This window comes from Doryrhamphus excisus, chromosome 7 (assembly GCF_030265055.1).
Source record: "Doryrhamphus excisus isolate RoL2022-K1 chromosome 7, RoL_Dexc_1.0, whole genome shotgun sequence".
Taxonomy (NCBI): domain Eukaryota; kingdom Metazoa; phylum Chordata; class Actinopteri; order Syngnathiformes; family Syngnathidae; genus Doryrhamphus; species Doryrhamphus excisus.
In genome coordinates, this window is record NC_080472.1 from 22,136,950 (window position 1) to 22,161,784 (window position 24,835).

General features: G+C 46.7%; 2 protein-coding genes across 4 annotated transcripts in view; both read left to right on the top strand.

Annotated features, from left to right (window-relative positions):
- The first annotated feature begins 294 nt into the window (after positions 1-294).
- Positions 295-12,537, top strand: pawr (PRKC, apoptosis, WT1, regulator). Of its 2 annotated transcripts, none has more exons than XM_058078463.1 (8): positions 295-456; positions 619-1,066; positions 8,880-9,017; positions 10,211-10,245; positions 10,735-10,834; positions 11,094-11,198; positions 11,306-11,388; positions 11,457-12,537. In XM_058078463.1, exons 2-8 carry the CDS (start codon positions 713-715, stop codon positions 11,461-11,463), a joined length of 822 nt encoding a protein of 273 aa, XP_057934446.1. In that variant the 5' UTR covers positions 295-456; positions 619-712; the 3' UTR covers positions 11,464-12,537. The 2 variants fall into 2 exon arrangements, with proteins under 2 accessions (XP_057934446.1, XP_057934447.1); XM_058078464.1 differs by having other exon boundaries at positions 297-456; positions 523-1,066.
- Positions 12,538-15,066: 2,529 nt separating this feature from the next.
- Positions 15,067-24,835, top strand: part of syt1a (synaptotagmin Ia) — a 93,073-nt gene continuing 83,304 nt past the window's right edge. For both annotated transcript variants that reach the window (XM_058078460.1, XM_058078461.1), the window contains exon 1: positions 15,067-15,101. The gene's annotated coding sequence lies outside the window, so the exon portion shown is untranslated. The remainder of the gene's footprint in view (positions 15,102-24,835) is intronic.

The window sequence follows — 24,835 nt, forward strand, 5'->3', positions numbered from 1 at the left end:
AATGAATGAATTTTGACTTTATTCTCATAAAATGTTTTTGTTTTATTATATTTTTAATATATATATTTTTAAGAAGAAAATGGCACTTCCTGGTGTAAATCAAGCCAAGCCAAGTCAAGTGTGTTTATATAGCACTTAATCGTCTCAAAGGGCTTATAAAAAATGGCTGCACTCTGACTATTTTACACAATCAGCGATGGGAAAGTCCACATTTGCTTCCCAAAACATTCCAGTCATTCTTTAGTAGCGTTTATATGAATGCCATGCACAGCGAGAGCTGCCAGCGTGTCATTCGGCTGCACTCGGAAGTCTTCGGCTATTTCCGCGCTCCCCCGCGGCTCGAGAGGGCAGGCTGCTCCGATCGCGGAGCCGAGACGCCATTCAGGCGAGCAGACTTCGGGCACACCTGGCCGGAACCTCCGCCACCTTTAAGCGAACATAAGCTAACTCTCACAGGTGAGTCCCGACGCCATCTTGCCACGGAAACAATCTTTTGTCCACTTTGTGTTGTTTTCGCTGCAGAAAAAGTTGACTTTGTCTGACGTTCTACGACAAAAACACGAGCGACCGAGGAGCAGTTCGTGGTTTATCTTCATTTGACTTCCTTCTTCCTGTCAGCTGCCGCCGTGAGGAATGTGGCGTGATTAAGGAGTGAAAGTGTGGAAAGTTGGAATCGTTAAGCACCTCGGCAGCAGCTAGCCAGTCTAGCTTCATGGCAACCGGCGGCTTCAAGTCGAACGCCACCACGGACTTCCTGGAGGAGTGGAAAGCCAAGAGGGAGAAAATGAGAGCCAAGATGTTGGGTGACATCGCCGCCGCTAGCAACAGCAGCCTCCCGGCGGACGAACCGCAGCGCCCGGCCGCCGACCCGAGGAAGGCTCCGCCGCAGACGGACGGAGGAGCCTCGGCCTGCCCGGACAGAGCCGACCGAGCGGACAGGCCGTCCCCGGGCAGGGAGAAGAAAAGCTCCGGTCCGAGTGCCAGGAAGGGCAAAGGTCAGATCGAGAAGAGGAAGCTGAGGGAGAAGAGGAGGTCAACAGGTGTCGTCAGCCTGCCGTCCAATGAGGTGAGTCCTCCATCTTAGATGTCGTGACGCCCCCAAAATCTGTCTTCCACAGACCTGTGGGCTTCAGGCTAGCATCACATCAGATTTATTGACGTCCTTCCTGGTCTCGCGGAGACATGTTGGCCTCACGTGCAGCTCTGCTTGTCATATGCAAATCAGGCATGTCACGTGACGTGACCCGGTGGAGACGGTGTCAGTCTTGGTCTTATGCAACACAGCACGCGCTTTTTTTCACTTCACTAAGGTGCTGCTGCTGTTTACCGTAATGTCTAGTATAGATACTCCTACGAAGTGCAGGTTGACAGCTACCATAATGCCAATCATAAATGACACTCTCACAACATGGCTGTTTCTGTATACAGCAATATACGTATATATATATATACAATGTGCATACGAAAGTGGAAAGAACTGCTACCGTAATGTGTACAATAGACGCCCCTCTGGGCGGCCATGTTGGCCGTGAGGGAACCCAATCAGGCTGAGTTTGTCTGATGAATGAACACCAACAGAACCGTCCTGTCTGCTCCGACGCCGCTTCCACGCACTGCCTCTGTGTGCCTTACGTCACCGTGCCGGCTCTTTTTCATCCCGACACGGCACCCGCCGCCCTTCTCATTCACCCCCGTTGCTCCCCTTTGCACCCAAACGCTCCACCCCCCCCCCCCACCCTTGGCATTTGCACATCAGAGAGTCCGGCAGCCATCGACCCCCACGCTGCTGCTGAGGCCTTCAAATGCAAATCAACGTGCACCTCAGAACATTCCCCACGTGGTACGCCTCCATCTTCCACCTCCTTCTTCCATGCCGCTTATTCTCCTTAGGGTCACGGCTATGCTGGAGCCTACCCCGGCATCTTGGACATGTTCTTATCAAGTCAAATAAGACGACATAGTGATGGAGATGATGTGTAGTGTTGTACACTGGCCACTAGGTGGTTGTGATGGTGCTGCGATGTTAGCTGGGACACACAAGCACCAGACTTTTATTGTGGCTTTCAATCATCTCACAATGCACACAGTCAACATTCACAAGTCTTATTTAGCTCTTATTTTAGGGTAATAGAAGTGTAATAGGAGTGTAAAGATGACCATAGGGGTGTTATTTCATGTCTAGAGGGCTCTAATCATGTTAAAAAACATATTTAGCAGGTGGTTATCAGGTTTTCTATGTCTTATTTTATCTTATGGCTACCATATTGGCAAATAGGAGTGTAAATGTGACTATAGGGGTGTTATTTCATGTCTAGGGGGCTCTAATCATGTTAAAAACACATTTAGAAGGTGGTTATAATGCTTTTTATGTCTTATTTTCTCTTATAATGTCTACTACAAAAGGCAATATGAGTGTAAAGGTGACTATAGGGGTGTTATTTCATGGCTAGAGGGCTCTAATCATGTTAAAAAACATATTTAGAAGATGGTTATAATGTTTTCTATGTTTTATTTGATCTTATGGCTACTATATTGGCTGTTGGAGTGTAAATGGGAATATAGGGGTGTTATGTCATGTCTAGAGGGCTCTAATCATGTTAAAAAACACATTTAGAAGGTGGTTATAATGTTTTCTATGTCTTATTTTCTCTTATAATGTCGACTACAAAAAGTAATATGAGTGTAAAGGTGACTATAGGGGTGTTATATCATGTCTAGAGGGCTCTAATCATGTTAAAAAACATATTTAGCAGGTGGTTATCAGGTTTTCTATGTCTTATTTTATCTTATGGCTACCATATTGGCAAATAGGAGTGTAAATGTGACTATAGGGGTGTTATTTCATGTCTAGGGGGCTCTAATCATGTTAAAAACACATTTAGAAGGTGGTTATAATGCTTTTTATGTCTTATTTTGTCTTATAATGTCTACTACAAAAGGTAATATGAATGTAAAGGTGACTATAGGGGTGTTATTTCATGGCTAGAGGTCTCTAATCATGTTAAAACACATTTAGAAGGTGGTTAACGAGTTTTCTATGTTTTATTTTATCTTATGGCTACTATATTGTCTATTGGAGTGTAAATGGGAATATAGGGGTGTTATGTCATGTCTAGAGGGCTCTAATAATGTTAACAACATATTTAGAAGGTGGTTATAATGTTTTTTTATGTCTTATTTTCTCTTATAATGTCAACTATAAAAGGTAATGTGAGTGTAAAGGTGACTATAGGGGTGTTATATCATGTCTAGAGGGCTCTAATCATGTTACAAAAACATTTAGAAGGTGGTTATAATGTTTTCTATGTCTTATTTTCTCTTATAATGTCTACTACAAAAGGTAATATGAGTGTAAAGGTGACTATAGGGGTGTTATGTCATGTATAGAGGGCTCTAATCACGTTAAAACATATTTAGAAGGTGGTTATCAGGTTTTCTATGTCTTATTTTATCTTATGGCTACTATATTGGCTAATAGGAGTGTAAATGTGACTATAGGGGTGTTATTTCATGTCTAGAGGGCTCTAATCATGTTAAAAAAACATTTAGAAGGCGGTTATAATGCTTTTTATGTCTTATTTTGTCTTATAATGTCGACTACAAAAGGTAATATGAGTGTAAAGGTGACTATAGGGGTGTTATTTCATGTCTAGAGGGCTCTAATGATGTTACAAAGCGTGTATAGAAGGTGGTAAACTGTTTTCTATGTCGGCTCCAAAGGTCACGCAGCCAAGTGCAAACAGTGGCCCGGGCCGCTGTTACTGTATAACGCTTAGAAAGTCGTTTTTTTGGGGGGGGGGGTTCAGTTCTCTTGGGGGTTGAGACTTGGGTGATATACATGATATAATACTTCAGACCCGAGTTCAATTCCACCCTCGGCCATTTCGGTGTGGAGTTTGCATGTTCTCCCCCCTCCATTCCAAAAACATGTTAGCTACATTGCCCCCCCCCCAAATTGTCGATAGGTATGAATGTGGGTGGGAATGGTTGTTTGTCTATATGTGCCCTGTGATTGGCTGGCCACCAGTTCATCTAATGTTTGATGTTCCCTAGTTTGCTTCCTTTCCTTGACACCACTTCCTGTCTGCTGCTTGTGTGTAAACATAGACATGGAGCAGAGCGCTGGCTCAGAAGTGTGTGTGTGTGTGTGCATGTGTGCGTGTGCGTGTGTGCGTGTGCGTGCACACCCCGACCGTGAGGGTTAATCCAGGCAGGGTGTGATGTCCTTCAGGTGTGGTGCGGCGGGGAGGTCGTGACTCAGCGGCCGTGCGTCCCAGCAGAACAATAGTTGACATTCTCCAGCGGGCTCGTCCCCAAGCTAGTAAAACACGTTTGATGCTTGCGTGTGTGAAGCAATAACTTTCTGTTGGAGGCGGCGGCGGCGTGGATGTGTTTTTACGATGCTATAAAGTCAGCCGTTTAGCGCGGCTAACAAGACAAAGTGTTCAGCATGGGATCCGCATGCCTGGCATAGCAGGGAGATTTCGTCCCCCCTCCAAAGCAGGAAGCAGGAAGCAGGCTGCGGCTGTGATGACTGTAAGCTAAGAACATTTGTGCTGGACGAGTAAAGCTGGCATCTCTTTGGAAAAGGCTTCAAGCTTCCCTAGCTTACTTTCTTTCCTTTAGGATTCCACTGGGAAGTTTGTGATTGGCGGATAACCCAAAAACTATTTCCTCTTAGCGGTCCTGTTTTTGCACATGCAGCACTTCCCACAGGACTGCACACTGTTGGTGCGTTGACGGAATGGGGTCATCGTGTGGTGTGCATGATCGATAGCATGCGTGCTAGCATGCAAAAAGTCAGAAAAAAGCTGCAGGATCATCCATAGGATCATCTGTACAATCATTCACAGTATCATCCGTACGATCATCCGTGGGATCATTCACAGTATCATCCGTGGCATCATTCACAGGATCATTCGTAGTATCATCCGTAGGATCATCCGTAGGATCATTCACAGGATCATCTGTAGGATCATTCACAGTATCATCCATGGGATCATTCACAGGATCATCCGTAGGATCATTCGTACGATCATCCATAGGATCATTCGTATGATCATCCAGAGGATCATCCGTGGGATCATTCACAGTATCATCCATAGGATCATTCGTACGATCATCCTTACGATCATCCATAGGATCATAGGATCATCTGTACGATCATTCACAGGATCATCCGTACGATCATCCATGGGCTCATTCACAGTATCATCCGTAGGATAATTCACAGTATCATCCGTGGGATCATTCACAGGATCATCCGTAGGATCATTCGTACGGTCATTCACACTTATCATCCGTGGGATCATTCACAGTATCATCCGTGGGATCATTCACAGTATCATCCGTGGGATCATTCACAGTATCATCCGTGGGATCATTCACAGTATCATCCGTGGCATCATTCACAGGATCATCCGTGGGATCATTCACAGGATCATCCTTGGGCTCATTCACAGGATCATCCTTGGGATCATTCGTAGGATCGTCCGTAGGATCATTCGTAGGATCATTCGTAGGATCGTCCGTACGATCGTCCGTACGATCATCCGTAGGATCGTCCGTACGATTATCCATATGATCATCCTTTGGATCGTCCTTAGAATCCTCCTTGGGATCATCCATAGATGGAACCCACACACCCAGACCTCCAATTGCTCCAGAAAAAGGGTGTACTTTTATTCAATTACGCTGCAACGAGGCTAATTTCGTTGTTTGAAATTGCAGCGGGGCTATGCGGCTCATTGCTCGCTTTAACCAGCAGTTTAATTCCCGGGCACCGAATCAAAGCACTTATTGGAAATTTGGGCTAATGTTGAGTTAATTGTTTGTTAGCACTCCAGCAACAGTCAATGAAATGAAGCAGCTGAAGAGCAGCGAGAAGAAGAAGAAGAAGAAGAAGAAGAGCAGCCATGAATGACATCCTGTCACCTGCTATCTTGTCAGTATGAGTGCCGCTTGATTAGATCTCCTCTGGGGGGCGCTCAGGCAGCATCACCGTGTAGGACACGCCCCTCTCACAGTGAAAAACCACCAGAATAAACCTGACGAGTATCCCATATCCTCATATGTCATTGGAATTCCTCTCCTGCCGCTACGTCACTTCATGCCGGAATACCATGGATGTTCTTATGTCAGAAGAAAGGCGGCCTGCCACGGATGGAGGATGAAGGAAGCTCTTTCCCCCACAACAATCCATCCCATAATGGAGCCTAAGCCTGAGCTAACAATACAAAAAGAGGACTATTTCTTTTCAATGAGGTCTAATCCGTTTCAGTCCATTTGATTCGCTAGAGGCCGGTGAGATGCCGGCTCTGAAATCATTAAATGTGATCCGGGCAGGAACGCCGGAGCTATTTGTTTAGCTCCTCCAAGACATTATCTCCTTAATTAGGCTGAGATGTAGCCCCAGGAATTCCACTCTCTCTTTTAAAAAGGAGCGTTGTCGTTCTTCCCTAATGACGGGACCGCCGCCTCCAGCCAAGCACACAAACGCCCGAGTGCTCTGGCATCCTGGTGGGCGCCGCACGTTATTGTGTGCTCGTTGATTAGCAGTGAAGGAGATTAGCTTCCCATCTGGCGTCCAGACCTTTCCTGTATGGAAGGATGCCGTTCGACTACCGTGGAGGATCCACCCGTGACTGGCTGCCATGCCCAATTCGGCCAATCACAAGCCTGACTCGGTGGCTCAATTCAACAACGCCCGTGGATCCGCACGAAAACAGCGACTGGCCGCCAACGTCTGGCACACGTTCCGGTCACCAGTACAGTGATGTACTAGATGACCCCACGGAAGCATGCTGTGCTGTATGTCTGGGGGGGGGGCGCTGGATGAGGTCATGGTCTAATTAGCGTAATTGGCCGTGATGCATATGCATGTCATTTTGTTCCGCTGTCTCCAAGCTCTTTTCTCCAGAGCTACTTTTCCAAAAAGAAAATGGCCAAGAGCTGCTCATTTCTGGAAGAATTCCGATAAACCCTCCTCAACCTTGTGGACAGCCTTCCATGAAGAGTTGAAGCCGTACTAGCTGCCAAAGGTGGACCCACATATTGAACCCTATGGGTTAGGATGGGATGGTACTAAGTTCCTATGGGGGTCACGGCAGCTCCGCAAATACTTTTGGTCTTATGGTGTAGCTGTGACGCTGAGGCACTGCTGGTGATGCCATGTATGTATGGTATAGTATGGTATAGTATGGAATGGTATGGTATATTATGGATTGATGTTATGGTATAGTATGGATGATATGGAATGGTATGGTATAGTATGGATGATATGGTATAGTATGGTATACTATGGAATGGTATGGTATATTATGGATTGATGTTATGGTATAGTATGGATGATATGGAATGGTATGGTATAGTATGGATGTTATGGTATAGTATGGATGGTATGGTATGGTATGGTATAGTATGGATGATATGGTATGGTATGGTATGGTATGGAATAGTATGGTATAGTATGGATGGTATAGTATGAATGATATGGTATACTATGGAATAGTATGGTGTAGTATGGATGGTATGGTATGGTATAGTATGGATGATATGGTATACTATGGAATGGTATGGTATAGTATGGATGATATTGTATAGTATGGTATAGCATGAATGATATGGTATACTATGGAATAGTATGGATGATATGGAATGGTACGGTATAGTATGGATGATATGGTATACTATGGAATAGTATGATATAGCATGGATGATATGGAATGGTTTGGATGATATGGTATAGTATGGATGATGTGGTATGGTATGGATGATATGGAATGGTATGGTATAGTATGGATGATATGGCATGGTGTAGTATGGATGATATGGAATGGTATGAATGATATGGAATGGTATGGTGTAGTTAGGATGATATGGAATGGTATGATATAGTATGGATGATATGGTATGGTATGGTATAGTATGGATGATATGGTATAGTATGGATGATATGGTAAACTGGAATGGTATGGACGATATGGTATGGTATAGTATGGATCATATGGCATGGTGTAGTATGGATGATATGGAATGGTATGATATAGTATGGATGGTATGGAATGGTATGGTGTAGTATGGATGATATGGAATGGAATGGTATGGTATAGTATGGATGATATGGAATGGTATGGTGTAGTATGGATGATATGGTATGGAATGGTATGGTGTAGTATGGATGATATGGCCACACAGTCAGGAGATGTATGGAGTTAGCATGTTCTCCCCGTGCATGCGTGGCTTTTCTCCGGGTACTCGCCCCCCCCCCCCCCCCCCCCCCCCCCCATTCCAAAAAGCTATGGTGGGAGTGAGGATGTGACACTCGTCCTTGTGTAAACAGGAAGCGCCATCAGCTCCCACTCAACTTTTGGAAGTCAATCAACCCGCTAGCAAACAGCACAGGGAGGATATCGGATATCATTAACAAAACCATTCCTTATAAGGTCCCACATTTTTCCCATTTTGGATCCAAAGTCAACCTGGACGTGATGTAAGACATGGCTGGCTGCTTAGCGGCCGTGCAAACATCTCCGCTATGTCCGCCGCACAAAGCGGGGCGGAGGCTCAAGGGAAGGAGAAGACACGTTTCTGAGGCTGAGAGCGAGAAAGGAGCTGGCGTCCTCCCTGAGGACCACTGACTAAGCTTCTGGTGGAAAGACCTCGCAAAGTGGACATCTCTGATGCAGCACCAGACCAGAATCCACATCCGTTGATATGACTTTGGTGTTTGACGGGAAGTCCAGTTGGTCACAGTGGTCCTCCTCCTGTCCTGGGGGTCCAAAGCTTGTGCTGAAGCGTATCTCCTCAGGGTCTTAGGGTGGACACTGCAGGTTACATGATTGCTAACCACTTCCTCTTTGCTTTGTATCTCCTACCAGAGCCTGGATGAACTGGACGATGACGATGGAGATGGCAGGGAGAAGGACGGGCGGGAGGAGGAAGAGGAGCAGCTGGTCCTGGCCAACACCTTCCAGAATGAGGCCATGACGGCCGATCCGGCGACAGGCCTCGTCAGGGTAAGTCTGGACGGGACCAGTAGATCAGGTCCACAGGGTGTGGAGCAGCTTTCAGCAGGTTTGGACCAAAGCAAAGGCTTGTAGGAGACTTGTCCTGGTATGCTTGGATGGTATGGTATAGTACTGTATGGTATGGTATAGTACTCTATGGTATAGTACTGTATGGTATGGTATAGTACTCTATGGTATAGTACTGTATGGTATGGTACGGTATAGTACCTTATGGTATGGTATAGTACCTTATGGTATAGTACGGTATAGTATAGTACCTTATGGTATGGTACGGTATAGTACCGTATGGTATGGTATGGTACGGTATGGTATAGTACTCTATGGTATGGTATAGTACCTTATGGTATGGTATAGTACCTTATGGTATAGTACGGTATAGTACCGTACGGTATGGTATAGTACCCTTATGGTATGGTATAGTACCTTATGGTATGTAGGTACATTATGGTATGGTATGGTATAGTAATGTATGGTATAGTACCCTTATGGTATAGTACTGTATGGTATAGTACCCTTATGGTACGGTATAGTACCTTATGGTATAGTAATGTATGGTATAGTACCCTTATGGTATAGTACTGTATGGTATAGTACCCTTATGGTACGGTATAGTACCTTATGGTATAGTATAGTACCTTATGGTATGTAGGTACGTTATGATATGGTATAGTGTAGTGCGGTATGGTATAGTACTGTATGGTATAGTACAGTATAGTATAATACCTTTTGGTATGATATAGTACCTTATGGTATAGTATGATGTGGTATAGTACCTTATGGTATAGTGCGGTAAGGTATAGTACCTTTTGGTATGGTATAGTACAGTATAGTATAGTACCTTATGATATGGTATGGTATAGTACCTTATGGTGCGTAGGTATGTTATGGTATGGTATAGTACCTCATGGTACTTTATAGAGTAGATACATATATGTGTATAGAGTAGATACATATATGTGTATAGAGTAGATACATATATGTGTATAGATTGTATATACATACATGTGTATAGAGTATATACATACATGTGTATAGAGTATATACATACATGTGTATATAGTACATACATACATGTGTATATAGTACATACACATACATGTGTATAGAGTATATACGTACATGTGTATAGAGTGTATATACGTACATGTGTACGGCTAAGATGGGACACTGTTTGCTTTCAGGACACGCCAAGACCAGGAAGTGGGCGCCCCAAAAGGTGAGACTTCTACACTGACTTCCTTCTGTTCCTGCTGGGGAGGCGGGACACACTCGCCCCGGCGTCATTGAATAGGACTTGACAGGGTGGCGTGCCGACCCCCCCCCCCCCCCCCCCCCAAACCGCTCGCTGGCGTGGCCGCAGGGAGCGCCCCGATCCTCCCGTCCCTCCCGAGCCTTCCGTGCCCTTGGAAAGGTTGGGGGGAGGAGAGTTGAATAGAAGCGGAGTCTGGACAGCTTTGGCATTTCAGATGTTTGTTGCTGAGATGACCTCCATGATGACCTCCATGATGACCTCCGTGATGAACTTCCTGCTCCCTGCAGACGGCAAAGCAAAGAGATAGTCAGCAGCAGATGGCAGATGGCAAAGATTGATACGTGGATGTCTCACTCTGACTGCTTTTTCTGCGTCCGTGGGATGCTCCACTACTTTCCTGGTGTGTTCCGGTGTCTCTTTCAAGTGCGTCTTCGTTCTTGTGTGTGTTTGCAGCGACGAGGAGCTGGGCGCTAACGGCCGGCACGGCCACAGCCGCCAGGGCCGGGACGCGGCGCCAGGAGGTGCGGAGAGGAGGTTGGAGGAGCTGGAGAAGGTAGAGCACGAGAGAACGCCTCCATAGTCTAAAACGATGATGACCTGCTGGTGGTCCAGCGTCTTTTCATCAAAGTTCAGAGTAGACGGCAGAGTGGAGCACATCAAAGCCACCATTATCATCATCATCATCATCACAAGCCGCAGAGCTCCCTTTCTTTGCCTTGGTTGCCATGGAAACAGATATACGCTCCGACAGAGGAAGATGTACTCCTTTCAAGCACCAGCCCATCATCATCTAAACTTGTTTTGTCCCTCAGGAGCTGCTGAGCGAGCGCCAGGAGACGGCCAGGCTGCTGAAGGCCCACCAGGACAAAGACCACCTGATCGACAAGCTGAAGGAGGAGATCCACCTTCTCAACAGGGTGAGTCCGGAACGGTTCTGGTCTTCCTGGAGCCGAGTCTCCTCGGTCAACAGAGCAGCTGATCTCCAAGTGGTGGAGATCGTCTAAACCAGCACGTGTGCTTGCAGGACCTGGATGACATTGAGGACGAGAACGAGCAACTCAAACAAGAAAACAAAACTCTGCTCAAGGTGGTGGGTCAGCTGACCAGGTAGAACCTCCACGCCGCCTCGGAGAATGAAGTTGTTCATATTGGATGTAAATATTTTGTACCTTTAGAAGATGACAAGATGAATAATCAATCTACTGGATGCTGGACTCTCAGGCTCATCAAGTACTCGTACTGGTCCCGGATCAGACCGGGCATATGACTTCTAGTCTTTGGCTTTTGCTTTAGCTTTTGGCCGCGGCAGGCGTCCAACAGGATCAAATAAAACACACTGATGAAAGCTGATTGGATGTGGTCACGGCACAACCAATGGCTGATGCCAGGGGGCGGGATTTTCCAGCTGCTGTCAATCACATGAAAGGATTTATGCTAAGAAAATATCACCGATGGATATACTATTCCCACTTAGGAGACCAGGGTTCAATTCCACCCTCGGTCATCTCTGTGTGGAGTTTGCATGTTCTTCCCAGTGCATGCGTGGGTTTTCTCCGGGTACTCCGGTTTCCTCCCACATTCCCAAAACATGCTAGGTTATAATTGGCGACTCCAAATTGTCCATAGGTATGAATGTGAGTGTGAATGGTTGTTTGTCTGTATGTGCCCTGTGATTGGCTGGCCACCAGTCCCGCAACCCTCGTGAGGAAAAGCGGTAGAAAATGAATGAATGAATGAATGAATATTCCCACTTCCTTGTGAATAATAATCCACATCCGTTGTCTTTATTCCCATTTCCGTTCGCCAACCGCCGTATTCATGATTCCATCTTGTATTCCTCATAGCGGCTTTAGGAACGCCTTTTTAATTCCCGTTTCAACCTCATGCCACTAAAATGTCTTGTGGTATTCCTGCAAAATTCCGACTTTTTCTCCTGTTGAAAGCTTTTTCCTTCAGTATTTGGATTTTATTTGTAAAAATTACTGCAGATTTTTGTAATTTTTGCTGAAATATTTCAAATTTTTGCTATAAAAACGACAATGTGGTTATTTTTCCTCATATTGTTATTTTAGTAAAACGCCGCCATGATGGAAGGGGTTGATGCCGGCCATGTTTTTTTATGTTTTAAGCTGCGGCCTTGAATGCAGCACGAAAGCAGAGTAAAAGATGAGCGACATCACCCGGAGGCGTCTTCACATCCAAAGGAGATGCGTGGAGCGATAGGCGGAGCTTATCTTGTAGCTGAGAAAGGAGAAGGGGGGGGGGACGGGGGGGGGGCTTTCTCTCTCTCTTTCTCCGTGCGGCCAATCTCTTGCATCTGCAGGTCGCCGGGAGCCCGGCCAAAGTCCAGATGGCAGATACGGGAGGAGGCAAGGAATACTTGTGGAAGCTTCATCATCATCATCTCCAACATGAGGTGGTCTCCTACGGTGGTGGGAGATGATTGGCCAGGCGTGTGTGACGTCCAAGAAATGAAGCTTCTGTCAAATGTTCCTGTTATAATCCACGCTTCGTCAGCTCCTGGACGCGCACGCACACACACACACCATGACAGCCGAGTGTCTTGTCCCTCCGCTGGGAATTGAGTCATGGGCTCCTTCGATGTCTTCCCCTGGTAGCCATGGCAACGGCATAGCCAGTGTCTCCTGATTGTTTGTATGGAAAGGAACTACAACCTTGCAGCATAGGCCACCATCAGAAGAACCAAAGGGGGGTGTGATGTCCTTCAAGGACAGGATGTGGTCCACAGACCTCCATCAGAAGAACCAAATGGGGGTGTGATGTCCCACAACTCAGGGAACACCTCCTTCCTCCTGGTCTCCAGCAGCTGTGTTCGCATCTCGCATCCCTTGGGAATCCCAGATAGTATTCACCTTGTCCAGACGGCATGTGCTCATCCACCATCTGCTCTTACGCTCAAACACAGCTGTCAATCATGTGCAATGCCCGCCTTCACTTCCTGCAGCCTTCCAGGCAACCAAGCTTGTTGGCGTGACATGATAAACATCTTTACTCTCCACAGTCTTCTCACTCCAGGTCATCTTGACTCCAAACCAAGACATGATGTTCTTCTACTCCACGTTGAACCCCCCCACCACCCACCCACCCCCTTTCCATTCCGGACGCCCTTCCTAGTGGAGATTCGAACCTGAGGCGTCCGCTTCAAAGTCCAGAACGCTAACCACCTATTTAACTAATAGCTGCGTTTTTACCTCAATACTGCCCTCTGTGGCCAATCAGCGCAGTTACACCACTAAAGTGATGATTGGCTGTGCTCATCGCAAATGCCTGCTGATGGACGTCAGGTGGCTTTAATCCTTCCTGCTTCCGGCTTATCACCGCTAGCAGACTCATATATCAACAAATGCAGGTTAATGTACGACAAGACAATATTACGTTAACATAGTGTCGAACACATTTGTAGACGGTCCCTGGGCTGCTGGCCTTTATTAGAGATCAATTTCAGTCAAACTGCACACAAGATGGCTGATTTGGATAAAAGCCGGGTTGGAGCTGTTTGCTCGAGTTGCCGCGGCTGGAAAGAGGTAGGCTTTGCTGAGTAACAACCATTCTTTTGGGAGCTATTAAGCTCGGAAGTTCCAATCTGTGGATATCTTTCCAATGTTACTGCGGTAAGCTAACTCTGCTAGCTGAATTCATTGTTGGAAAATGTCGCTAAATGTCGCGCTAACAAGCTCGCTAGCATGTTTTGCTTCGTCATGTTTGTTTTGTTTAAACTATGAAATTAATTTTGCTAATGACATAATCGTTTGTGAAAGTGTAGAAACAGTTTTCCTGGAAAACTAGCTTAGATTTGGGCACTGTTGCTAACTCCTCAGTAAGCAAAGCAGCCATTGGCTGTACTAGATGACGCCATTAGCTACTTTGCATGTGATTTGCATATAACGTAACATGCTGTAAGAGAGACAAAAAAGTGAGTAAAATCACCTTAACTACGTTTAGTAAATAAACCCAATTATTTGTTTGTTAATATAAAATTGTCTGTTGCTTTATTAAAATAAATTCATAATAGAAATGAATAAAAATCTGACGGTTTGAGCTTGCGTGTAGAGCTCCTGGTCGGGCGTTTCCATTTGGGAATGGTTTTGTTGCTCATGAAGAGCAAAATGGCGTCCCGTGATCACATGACAAGGTGGATTTCATGCAGATGTTGGCAGTCTGATGCCTTTGTTCCGACTGACAGGCTGTAGCGTGGCGAGGAACCGCCTATCGATTTATTGGACTCCGGCTGGAGAGCGGCGTGACCTTTCAGAGTGCCTGATGGAAAACGGCAGGCGGTCCTGGTGTGGGACCCCCCCCCGCCGGGAATCTTCTGGGAGCTACATGTTGATTTCTTCAGCTTAGCTGGAGGTCGCCACGCCAGTGTGGTCCATCACGCTAACGGCGGGGGTGGAGGTCATGTTGTTGTGAAGGTGGGGGCTTGTTTGTGTGTTGCTTCATGTTATGCAATATCTCATCATTGTTTGCTTCGCAGCCAATCACGGACAAGGATTGCGTGAAGCAGGATATCCCGGGGGCGGGGGCTTCCGAGGAACTTTTTGGTGATGAGCCTCTGCCGCCTCGCTGGTTTGAACCGGAGCCGGTCTAGCGCCATCCGCCGTGCTCCCTCAAGACTGGCTGAGCCATGCAGCGACAGTCATCATCCAAGCTCCGCCTCCAAGTTTCTCTCTCTCTCTCTCTCTCTTTCTCTCCCTCCCCCTCGCGCTCTCTGGCGTGGAGCTTCGCTGCTCCTCCAACTCCAGATGTCTCCGCCTCCCCGCCAGGACCAGCAGATCTGGACCTGAAGGTGAGGTTTCCAGGTAAGAGCCGTCCTTTTCGTCAGGGTTCCATCGGTGTTGCGTTACTGCTAGACGACAGGTGCTCGTGACGCTTGTGTTGTTGCTAGGCGACGTAATCAGAATGAGGATGCTGTGATTGATGTCCTGCTGCTTTGTTTTACGCCTCTCCGCTTAAAAAAAGCGCTTGTGGATGCGTGCGAGGGTGAGCGTGGCGCTGCCGGCGCTCCGCACGTCTCGGGTTGTGAGGGAAACCAGGATGTGGGTGCGTGGGCGGACACGGCGAGGAGGAGGGGAGGGAGGATGGCGGGGTGCTTTCATCTCCAGGAAGCTAATCCCGCGTTTGTCCGACGAGCTCCTCGGAAGAAGAAGACAAGGTAACGCCACCCGTGACGGGAGCATGGCTGCCCACGTGTCACTTTGCTCCTCGGCAACTCTTTAACATGGTACTCCGTGATGAGCGCTCCCCCACTTCCTGGAACGCCCCCATTCCCAGCTGAAGGTGTCAAGCCGCGGTGAGAGGGACGCGTGCTCCTGTAGCTTCGGATTATCTGACGTCTCAGGAAGGGAAGGGGGGGGGCAGCTGTTTAGCGGCAGGAACACGTTAACCAGGAAGCTCTCTCGTGTCCAAACGTTACCAGGTGACGGAGAGCGAGAGAGAGAGAGAGAGAGAGAGAGAGAGAGAGCTGTCAGCCAATGACCTCGCGGCTCATTTCCCGAGGCAGAGCTTATGTTTACATTCCCTGCGGGGGGGGGGTTGATTCTCCATTTCATAAACAGGCAGGCGGAGGGCGTTGACGCGCTGATGGATGATGGATAAGGCTCCTGGGGCCTTGAAGGAGCTTTCAAGGATCCTCAAGCACTCATCAGGCAGCAGGACGTTCGCTTGCTTTATTTGCGTTAAATCACATCAACTTCACGCCGCACGCAAATCATCTGCTTCCCAGGAAGCGGGAAGGTGGCCTGTGGCGACCTTTTTCCCCCAGCGAAGTCGAGAACTTTTCCAGAAAGACGAAAGCCACCAAGATGAAAGGGAACCTGGAAGCGCCAGCCAGGCAACCGGCTTTTCCTCCGTGCTGGATAGGAATCTCAGCTTTGGTTCGCCTTGGCTGGCCTTCCTATCGCCACATGGCTACCAGTGGGAATACTGGGGGGCTTGTACTGGCCTGACCAGATGAACACGCTGAGCTGCAGGATGAAATGGAGGCTTTCCTTTTCGGGATTAGTTGATGATAGCAACGTGGACTTCCACGCACTTGAGAGCTGAGAAAATGGAATGAATCCACATGACCTTGAAAGAATAACCCCCAAATCTTGCTAGGAAGAATTAGGAACGTCACAAGATCTCCTCAAGATTCTACGTACTATGTACTAAGTACTATGTACTATGTACTAACATCTACCAGCTCCAAACAAGCACGGCCAACCGACAAGAACCTGTTCCATGACAGCACGTGTTCACACCTTCACCCTGTCTTAGCAGCCGGGGGGGGGGTGGATTGCGTTCAAAGACACCCCACCCTACTTCATAAAATACTCAAATACATACAGTATTATGTATTCTCTGGGATGTACAAGCATACTGACATGCAAAAAGTATAATTTGGTAATGATAACAATACACCACGCATACATGCAGCATGGCAAAGGGTCTTTGCCATGATGGGCACCCTAAGCCCTTTCACGCTGTTAGCACATTTACTTTGCTAGTAATGCTAGTACTACTACTACTAGTACCACTAGTTTGAGTAGTACTACTAGTACTTGTAGTCGTAGTAGTAATACTACTAGTGCTAGTAGTACTACTACTGCTAGTACGACTAGTTTTAGTAGTGCTACTAATTCTAGTAGTACTACTACTAGTATTACTCCTACTAGTGCTACTACTTGTACTAATAGTCATAGTGCTACTACTTGTATTAGTAGTAGTACCACCTGTTCAAGTAGTACTACTAGTCCAAGTACTACTAGTACCACTAGTTCGAGTAGTACTACTAGTACTTGTAGTCGTAGTAGTAATACTACTAGTGCTAGTAGTACTACTACTGCTAGTACGACTAGTTTTAGTAGTGCTACTAGTTCTAGTAGTACTACTACTAGTGCTACTACTCGTACTAATAGTCGTAGTGCTACTACTTGTATTAGTAGTAGTACCACCTGTTCAAGTAGTACTACTAGTTCTAGTAGTACTACTCATATTACTCCTACTAGTACTACTCCGTGCACTCGTAGTCATAGTACTACTACTACTTGTACTACTACTAGTAGTACTAGTACCACTAGTTATAGTAGTACTACTAGTATTACGCCTACTAGTACTAGTCATAGTACTACTACGACTAGTACCACTTGTTCTAGTAGTACTACTACTACTAGTGCTACTTGTTCTTGTAGTACTACTACTTCAACTATCTCGAGTACTACTTGTAATACGCCTACTATTAGTTGTAGTCCTACTACTAGTTTTAGTACTACTACTACTAGTTCTAGTAGTATGACTACCTCTAGCACTACTTGTAATATTACTACTACTATTATTTGTAGTAGTACTACTAGGATTACTACTACTTATACTAGTAGTACTACTATTATTTGTAGTAGTACTACTAGGATTACTACTACTTATACTAGTAGTAGTACTACAACAACAACTACTAGTACCACTAGTTCTAGTAGTACTACTAGTATTACTCCTACTAGTACTAGTCATAGTACTACTACGACTAGTACCACTTGTTCTAGTAGTACTACTACTACTAGTGCTACTTGTTCTTGTAGTACTACTACTTCAACTACCTCGAGTACTACTTGTAATACGCCTACTATTAGTTGTAGTCCTACTACTAGTTTTAGTACTACTACTACTAGTTCTAGTAGTATGACTACCTCTAGCACTACTTGTAATATTACTACTGCTATTATTTGTAGTAGTACTACTAGGATTACTACTATTTATACTAGTAGTAGTACTACAACAACAACTACTACTAGTACCACTAGTTCTAGTACTACTACTACTACCTCTAGTACTACTTGTAATACTACCACTGTTAATTGTAGTATTACTACTACTACTAGTAGTAGTACTAGTATTAATACTACTTGTACTACTATTGTCAGCTGTCCCTGAGAAGACAATGTCCACACAAAGATGGTGGAAGGCGTGCCTTTTAAAGATGGTGGAAGGCGTGCCTTTTAAAGATGGTGGGAGGCGTGCCTTTTAAAGATGGTGGAAGGCGTGCCTTTTAAAGATGGCGGAAGGCGTGCCTTTAAAGACGGTCAGAAGGAATAAAGCCCTTTGATGGTTAGACGTTTACGTACTGTTGAGTTGTGGAGGATGACCTTGCCTGGTGGGGTGAATAATAATAATAATAATAATCAATATAATCAATCATCAATATAATATTCTAATGACTACTGGTACCACACTTCACCCAATCCATCACCTTCAAATCCCCCCCCCATCGCCACCCCCAGACCAATCACCTATGTGTTCATCACACCTGGATTACAATCATCCCACAGGATGCAAATCCCAACGCTGCTTCTTTTCAGGATGAAGAATAAACACCAGCTTTTCTTCTCAGCAGCTTAGCTGGTCCTGAGCGGCTTTGGCCTGTGATGGCTTGGATTGATTGACAGGTGTGACGTTGCGCATGCAGACATTTCTCAGCCGTCACGTGACCAGAGATACACGGCAATGCATGGCTTTATTGGCGTTCCCCGCTGGGAGGCCTTTCGATGATTCCTACGTGGTGAAGATGAGGAACGCTGATTTGATTCCCTTAAGAGGAAATTACTTTTGGCTTTAATATCCTGATTTATATTTGGAGCTGCTAAAGAGCCAGCGTCCACGCCCCCTCCCGCCGTGTGTGTGTGTGTGTGTGTGGGGGGGGCGGCCCTAGCGCCCAATCAGAGATGAATAATGAGTGGCGTGCACGATGTTGAGCTATTTGTCTTCCCGTGCTTCGCATCCCATCATGGAGCTCTGGTCTCCAGGCCCAGACCACCAATGGTCCAATCACCTGCCCGTGTTTGTTCTCCTTCATCCAGTCCTCCTGGCTAACGCCCACTCTCCACTCCAGCGCCATCACAGCGCCATTCAGGGCTTTGATGAGAGCGCACAAAAAGCGCCGCCGTCGTCTGTGCACGGGAATCGATCCAGTGAAGACGAAAGCGTCAATTGGAGCAAAGTGAGAGGCTGACAAAAACATCCTTTTCTCTCGACGCCTACGAGTGATCAGCCTCAAAGGTTTTTCTTTTCACGCAGAACGTGACCCCTGCGTGACCCCCACCAAGGTGGAGGACGTGTCACTAGCGGGGGTTCTCGATTTTGGTGGAGACCATGCGAGCCCATGAAGAGGTCTTCTATGCCACAATTACAAAGCGTTCTCTTCCTAAAGTGCTAATAAATGCTATTTATTAGCATTAGCATACTGCCATATTTATGGACAATTTGGAGTCGCTAATTAGCCTAGCATGTTTTTGGAATGTGGGAGGAAACCGAAAGAAACCCACGCATGCACGGGGAGAACATGCAAACTCCACACAGAGATGTGCCGTGGGTGGAATTGAACCCTGGTCTCCTAGCATAACCAATCAATAACCTATCAATAATAATCAATCATCTCAAACTCCATCCTGACGCTGCAACAGGAAGTACCTACAAGTACTGCCGCCCGCCACTGAAACTCGCCTCTGATGCGAACATCCTTTTTGTTTGTCGCCATGGCAACCAAGTATCCCGCCGGGCTATAGGTTGTCATGCCAGCCGCCTGCCCCCCCCCCCCCCCCCCCCTTCCTAGCTTAGTCTTGTAGGTGGGACGTGCCGGCCTCGCTGCTGCAGGAATTCATTTCTTCCTGGTTTATTGGCCAGCGCCCAGCTCCATGGAGGAGGAGCGTGCAACGGAAGCCCCATGCTGAGCTCGCTCTCGCAGCCCAGATTTTTTTTTTTTTTTTTTTTTGGAAGGCTGGGAACCGGGAAGGGGCAGCCAGAGGCCTTTCCTGCAAAACATGTCCACCCAGTTAGACGGAAAAACACTCATTAGCACGGCGCCCAGGGATAATAGCTAGGCATCTGCTTAAATTTGATATAAAGCATCTTGCGTCGGGCGGCACGCTCCGGCCACTCGGAATCTTTAGCGCTCCGCCTCGGGAGAAACCTATTTACTCTTCCAGCCTGATGCTAATCAGCATTTGATGAGTGCAGGTGAAATCCTCTTCCTTATCTCCTCAATGGACTTATTACCTTCACACTTCCCGGGAATAGATTGGCCTGGAACGCTGTCTTGCCCCCCCGTGATGGTTCCTCTTCTTGACTTGAGTCCTGACCTGAAGGAGCGCAACAGGAAGTGCATGTGCAGACGCACCTTCATGATTGGCCCCATAACTATCAGGATGACATTACTCATCATACTGGTGAATATTTGTGCTATTCAGACGTTGTACCAAATACTCCATGATGACGGGACAAAAAACCATAGAGGACGCAAAAAACCTCATCAGCCACCTGAAACGCAAAAGTCCATCAGAGATCTCTGTGGTGTCATAGTTACTGCTGGGAGCATGTGCCCGAATACAGTGCACCTTGCTGGGCCACAGCAGGTGGCTTCTCCCCCTCTATACTCTGGTTCTCCTGGTAGTAGTCATGTACTAGTAGTCACGTCATGGTATTCCTGGTAGTAGTCATGTACTAGTAGTCACGTCATGGTATTCCTGGTAGTAGTCATGTACTAGTAGTCACGTCATGGTATTCCTGGTAGTAGTCATGTACTAGTAGTCATGTCATGGTATTCCTGGTAGTAGTCATGTACTAGTAGTCACGTCATGGTATTCCTGGTAGTAGTCATGTACTAGTAGTCACGTCATGGTATTCCTGGTAGTAGTCATGTACTAGTAGTCATGTCATGGTATTCCTGGTGGTAGTCATGTACTAGTAGTCATGTCGTGGTATTTCTGGTAGTAGTCACGTCACGGTATTCCTGGTAGTAGTCATGTAGTAGTAGTCTCGTCACGGTATTCCTGGTAGTAGTCATGTACTAATAGTCACGTCATGGTATTCCTGGTAGTAGTCATGTACTAGTAGTCATGTCATGGTATTCCTGGTAGTAGTCATGTACTAGTAGTCACGTCATGGTATTCATGGTAGTAGTCATGTACTAGTAGTCACGTCGTGGTATTCCTGGTAGTAGTCATGTACTAGTAGTCACGTCATGGTATTCCTGGTAGTAGTCATGTACTAGTAGTCACGTCATGGTATTCCTGGTAGTAGTCATGTACTAGTAGTCACGTCGTGGTATTCCTGGTAGTAGTCATGTACTAGTAGTCACGTCGTGGTATTCCTGGTAGTAGTCATGTACTAGTAGTCACGTCGTGGTATTCCTGGTAGTAGTCATGTACTAGTAGTCACGTCGTGGTATTCCTGGTAGTAGTCATGTACTAGTAGTCACGTCATGGTATTCCTGGTAGTAGTCATGTACTAGTAGTCATGTCACGGTATTCCCGGTAGTAGTCATGTACTAGTAGTATGTCGTGGTATTCCTGGTAGTAGTCATGTCGTGGTATTCCTGATAGTAGTAATTGTTGTGGTATTCCTGGTGGTAGTCATGTTGTGGTATTCCTGGTGGTAGTCACGTAGTAGTAGTAGTAGTAGTAGTAGTAGTCATGTCGTGGTATTCCTGGTGGTAGTCACGTAGTAGTGGTAGTAGTCATGTCGTGGTATTCCTGGTAGCAGTCATGTCGTGGTATTCCTAGTGGTAGTCATGTAGTAGTAGTAGTAGTCATGTCGTGGTATTCCTGGTGGTAGTCATGTAGTAGTAGTAGTAGTAGTCATGTCGTGGTATTCCTGGTGGTAGTCACGTAGTAGTAGTAGTAGTAGTAGTCATGTCGTGGTATTCCTGGTAGTAGTCATGTCGTGGTAGTCATGTCGTGGTATTCCTGGTGGTAGTCACATAGTAGTAGTAGTAGTAGTAGTAGTAGTCATGTCGTGGTATTCCTGGTAGTAGTCATGTACTGGTAGTCAACTGTGGCATTCCTGGTAGTAGTCATGTCATGATATTCCTGGTAGTAGTCATTTCTTCCAGTGGTTCTTACGTGTGGGTGCACGGGTGGGTGCAGGTGTTTATAGTAGATATAGTTTTTATAGTAGATATAGTTTTTATAGTATAGTAATATAAAAATGCGCTTATCCTTCTCCTAATGTCGGAATGGGTTAGTCAAAACCAACATTTGACTACGTCTCTTCTCGCCGTGCAGCGATGCCACAGCACAGGAAACGGCGTCCAATCAAAGCAGGCCTCCCTGTCAATCACGTGTGTCCCTGCTAGCTAACGGTAATTGCGTATGCAAATTGGCAGAGATGATAAGTTTGCACGGTGCTGCAGGCTGCGCTGATTGTGAGATAATGACGTTTTTTCCTCACTTTGCCGTCTTAATGAAGAGGCAGCCACTTCCAAACATGGATGGCTTAGCAAAGTCTCGGAGGCGGACCGCCATTATTGACAAGTATTCCAATGAAATGGGCATTTATGTTTTTGGCTGCCGCCCAACAAGTCAATAGCAATATTCTGCGTGATTGCAGGAAGTTCAATTTCTGGCTTTGCTGTTTATTTCAATGTTTTGATTCGTTGCGCGTGGCTTATGAGAGGCTGACAAACAAGTAACTAACAACCGAGTGTCAACAATCCCTTTCCAAGCGAAGCGGGCGTCAAAAGTCTCCGGGATGTACTACCTCGGATGTCGGTGTCTTCCTGGCGTGCCATCAAATCCTGGAGAAGACACAGTAACGGTCCGCTTCACCACACAAGCCGCTAAAGAAGCTCAGGAGGGCCGTGAAGGGCAACTTCAATGTCAGAGCATCACGCCGTGCGCACACAAACATCCTCGCCGGCGCCCGCTCACAGATTATGAGAAGCTTCAATCAATATCGCCGAAGCCATCCACTCGCTCTGGCTGACCAACCCGGCTAAGAGCGCCCGCGGGGCTCGAGTCCCAGACACACCCCCCCATCAGTAGAAAAAGTGCTTTTATGGAAGCATAAACGGGAGCCGCTCTCCTTATCACGAGCAACCAGGGGACCGTTAGCCACGCTGGGGAGATTTAGGAATGGCTGGATGCAGTGATGCCGCACAGCCACTAGATACTGCTGCAAGCTGACATCTGCTGCCCCCGGGGGGGGGGTTGTGATTATACGATACAGTGGCTTTGCTGGCACGCTATGCTAAACAAACAACGCTTAAATTAAACATCAGGCTAGCATCTGCCGGAGGCCTTGGCGTCAATAAGCACGACATCATCGCGTACGCCGGAGTCTCTGCAGGAGTCGTACTGACGGTCCTCCAAGTGGACAACTTACCTGCAGATCTTACAAGGTCAACAAGTACAAGGCATTCGCTCGCTAATCGGTCTCCGATTCGGCTTAAATTGAGCTTGAAAAGATAAGCGACCCCCCCGCTCCCCCCCGTTCCCCCCCCCACCCACACACACATGACTGAAAATCCATATCTCCTATAAAGTAGACGCTGGACAGGGAGTGCCCGAGGCTCTGGCAGTCATGTGGTCTTTCTGCAGGGTTTCACCTCAGAAGACCTCCATGTCTTGTCCAGGTGGTCTGGCAGGAAAGGGAAAGGATTGTCGGGAACCGCAGCGGTACTCGCCTTCAAGCAAAACGTGCCTCGCTCGGTGTTCCCCGATGGCCGCGTCGCTGATTGACCCGGCGTGTCAGTCGATGATGATGATGATGATGTCTGGGCTTTCAGTAAACACGGGCATCGAATCATGACTCCATCTCAGGCTTTGGAGGTCACTGCCTATCAGGATGCTTGTTTGCTCGGCCTTGTCGCCCCCCCCTCCGGACTCTTTATCTATCTTCCGTCTTTTGGAGGGATAGTTCTTCCTCTGCTGTCCTGATGCAGTCTTCCAGCGATACCAAAACGGCTTACATCGCTACAAATATGAAGTATTTTATATTCCGGAGTACCATAACCGGTGAAAACTAGAAGCCAGCAGGGGTTAGCTTCATTTGGGAGGCCAAGTAGCTGTGAGCTGGATGAGTGTTTACCAGGTATACACCAGGTTGTTTTCATTCTTTCATTTCATTTATTATAGTAAATAGACATTCCCACATACGGAACGCACTTCCGTGACCGTCCTACAAATTAAGAGCGCCGTCTGCCTCGTGTCTGTGTAAAAAAAAAAAAAAAAAAAAATTGTCATAAAAATATCTTCCATATGCAGGTGGAATAGCATGGGTGACTACATCTTCCTCCATGACAATCACATGACATGACACTTGGGTGGAGATGTAGTAGCAATGTGGGCGGAGGCTGACATCCATTAGAGTACTAATGGATGTTGTGTAGATGATTGCTGACTGGTCCTCACCTGGCGTTTGTGTAGATGATTGCTGACTGGTCTTCACTTCGCGTTTTGTGTTGGTGGAGGCTGACTGGTCCTCACCTGGCGTTTGTGTAGATGATTGCTGACTGGTCCTCACCTGGCTTTTTTGTAGATGATTGCTGACTGGTGCTCACCTGGCGTTGGTGTAGATGATTGTTGACTGGTCCTCACCTGGCGTTTTTGTAGATGATTGCTGACTGGTCCTCACCTGGTGTTTGTGTGTAGATGATTGCTGACTGGTCCTCACCTGGTGTTTGTGTGTAGATGATTGCTGACTGGTCTTCATCTGGCGTTTTTGTAGATGATTGCTGACTGGTGCTCACCTGGCGTTGGTGTAGATGATTGTTGACTGGTCTTCACTT

Bases quoted from the DNA above. Each gene is read 5' to 3' on its own strand.
- pawr (XM_058078463.1), top strand. From the start codon at position 713: ATGGCAACCGGCGGCTTCAAGTCGAACGCCACCACGGACTTCCTGGAG. The intron at 10,246-10,734 runs GTGAGACTTCTA...GTGTGTTTGCAG, and splicing joins GGAAGTGGGCGCCCCAAAAG to CGACGAGGAGCTGGGCGCTA. The intron at 11,199-11,305 runs GTGAGTCCGGAA...GTGTGCTTGCAG, and splicing joins AGATCCACCTTCTCAACAGG to GACCTGGATGACATTGAGGA.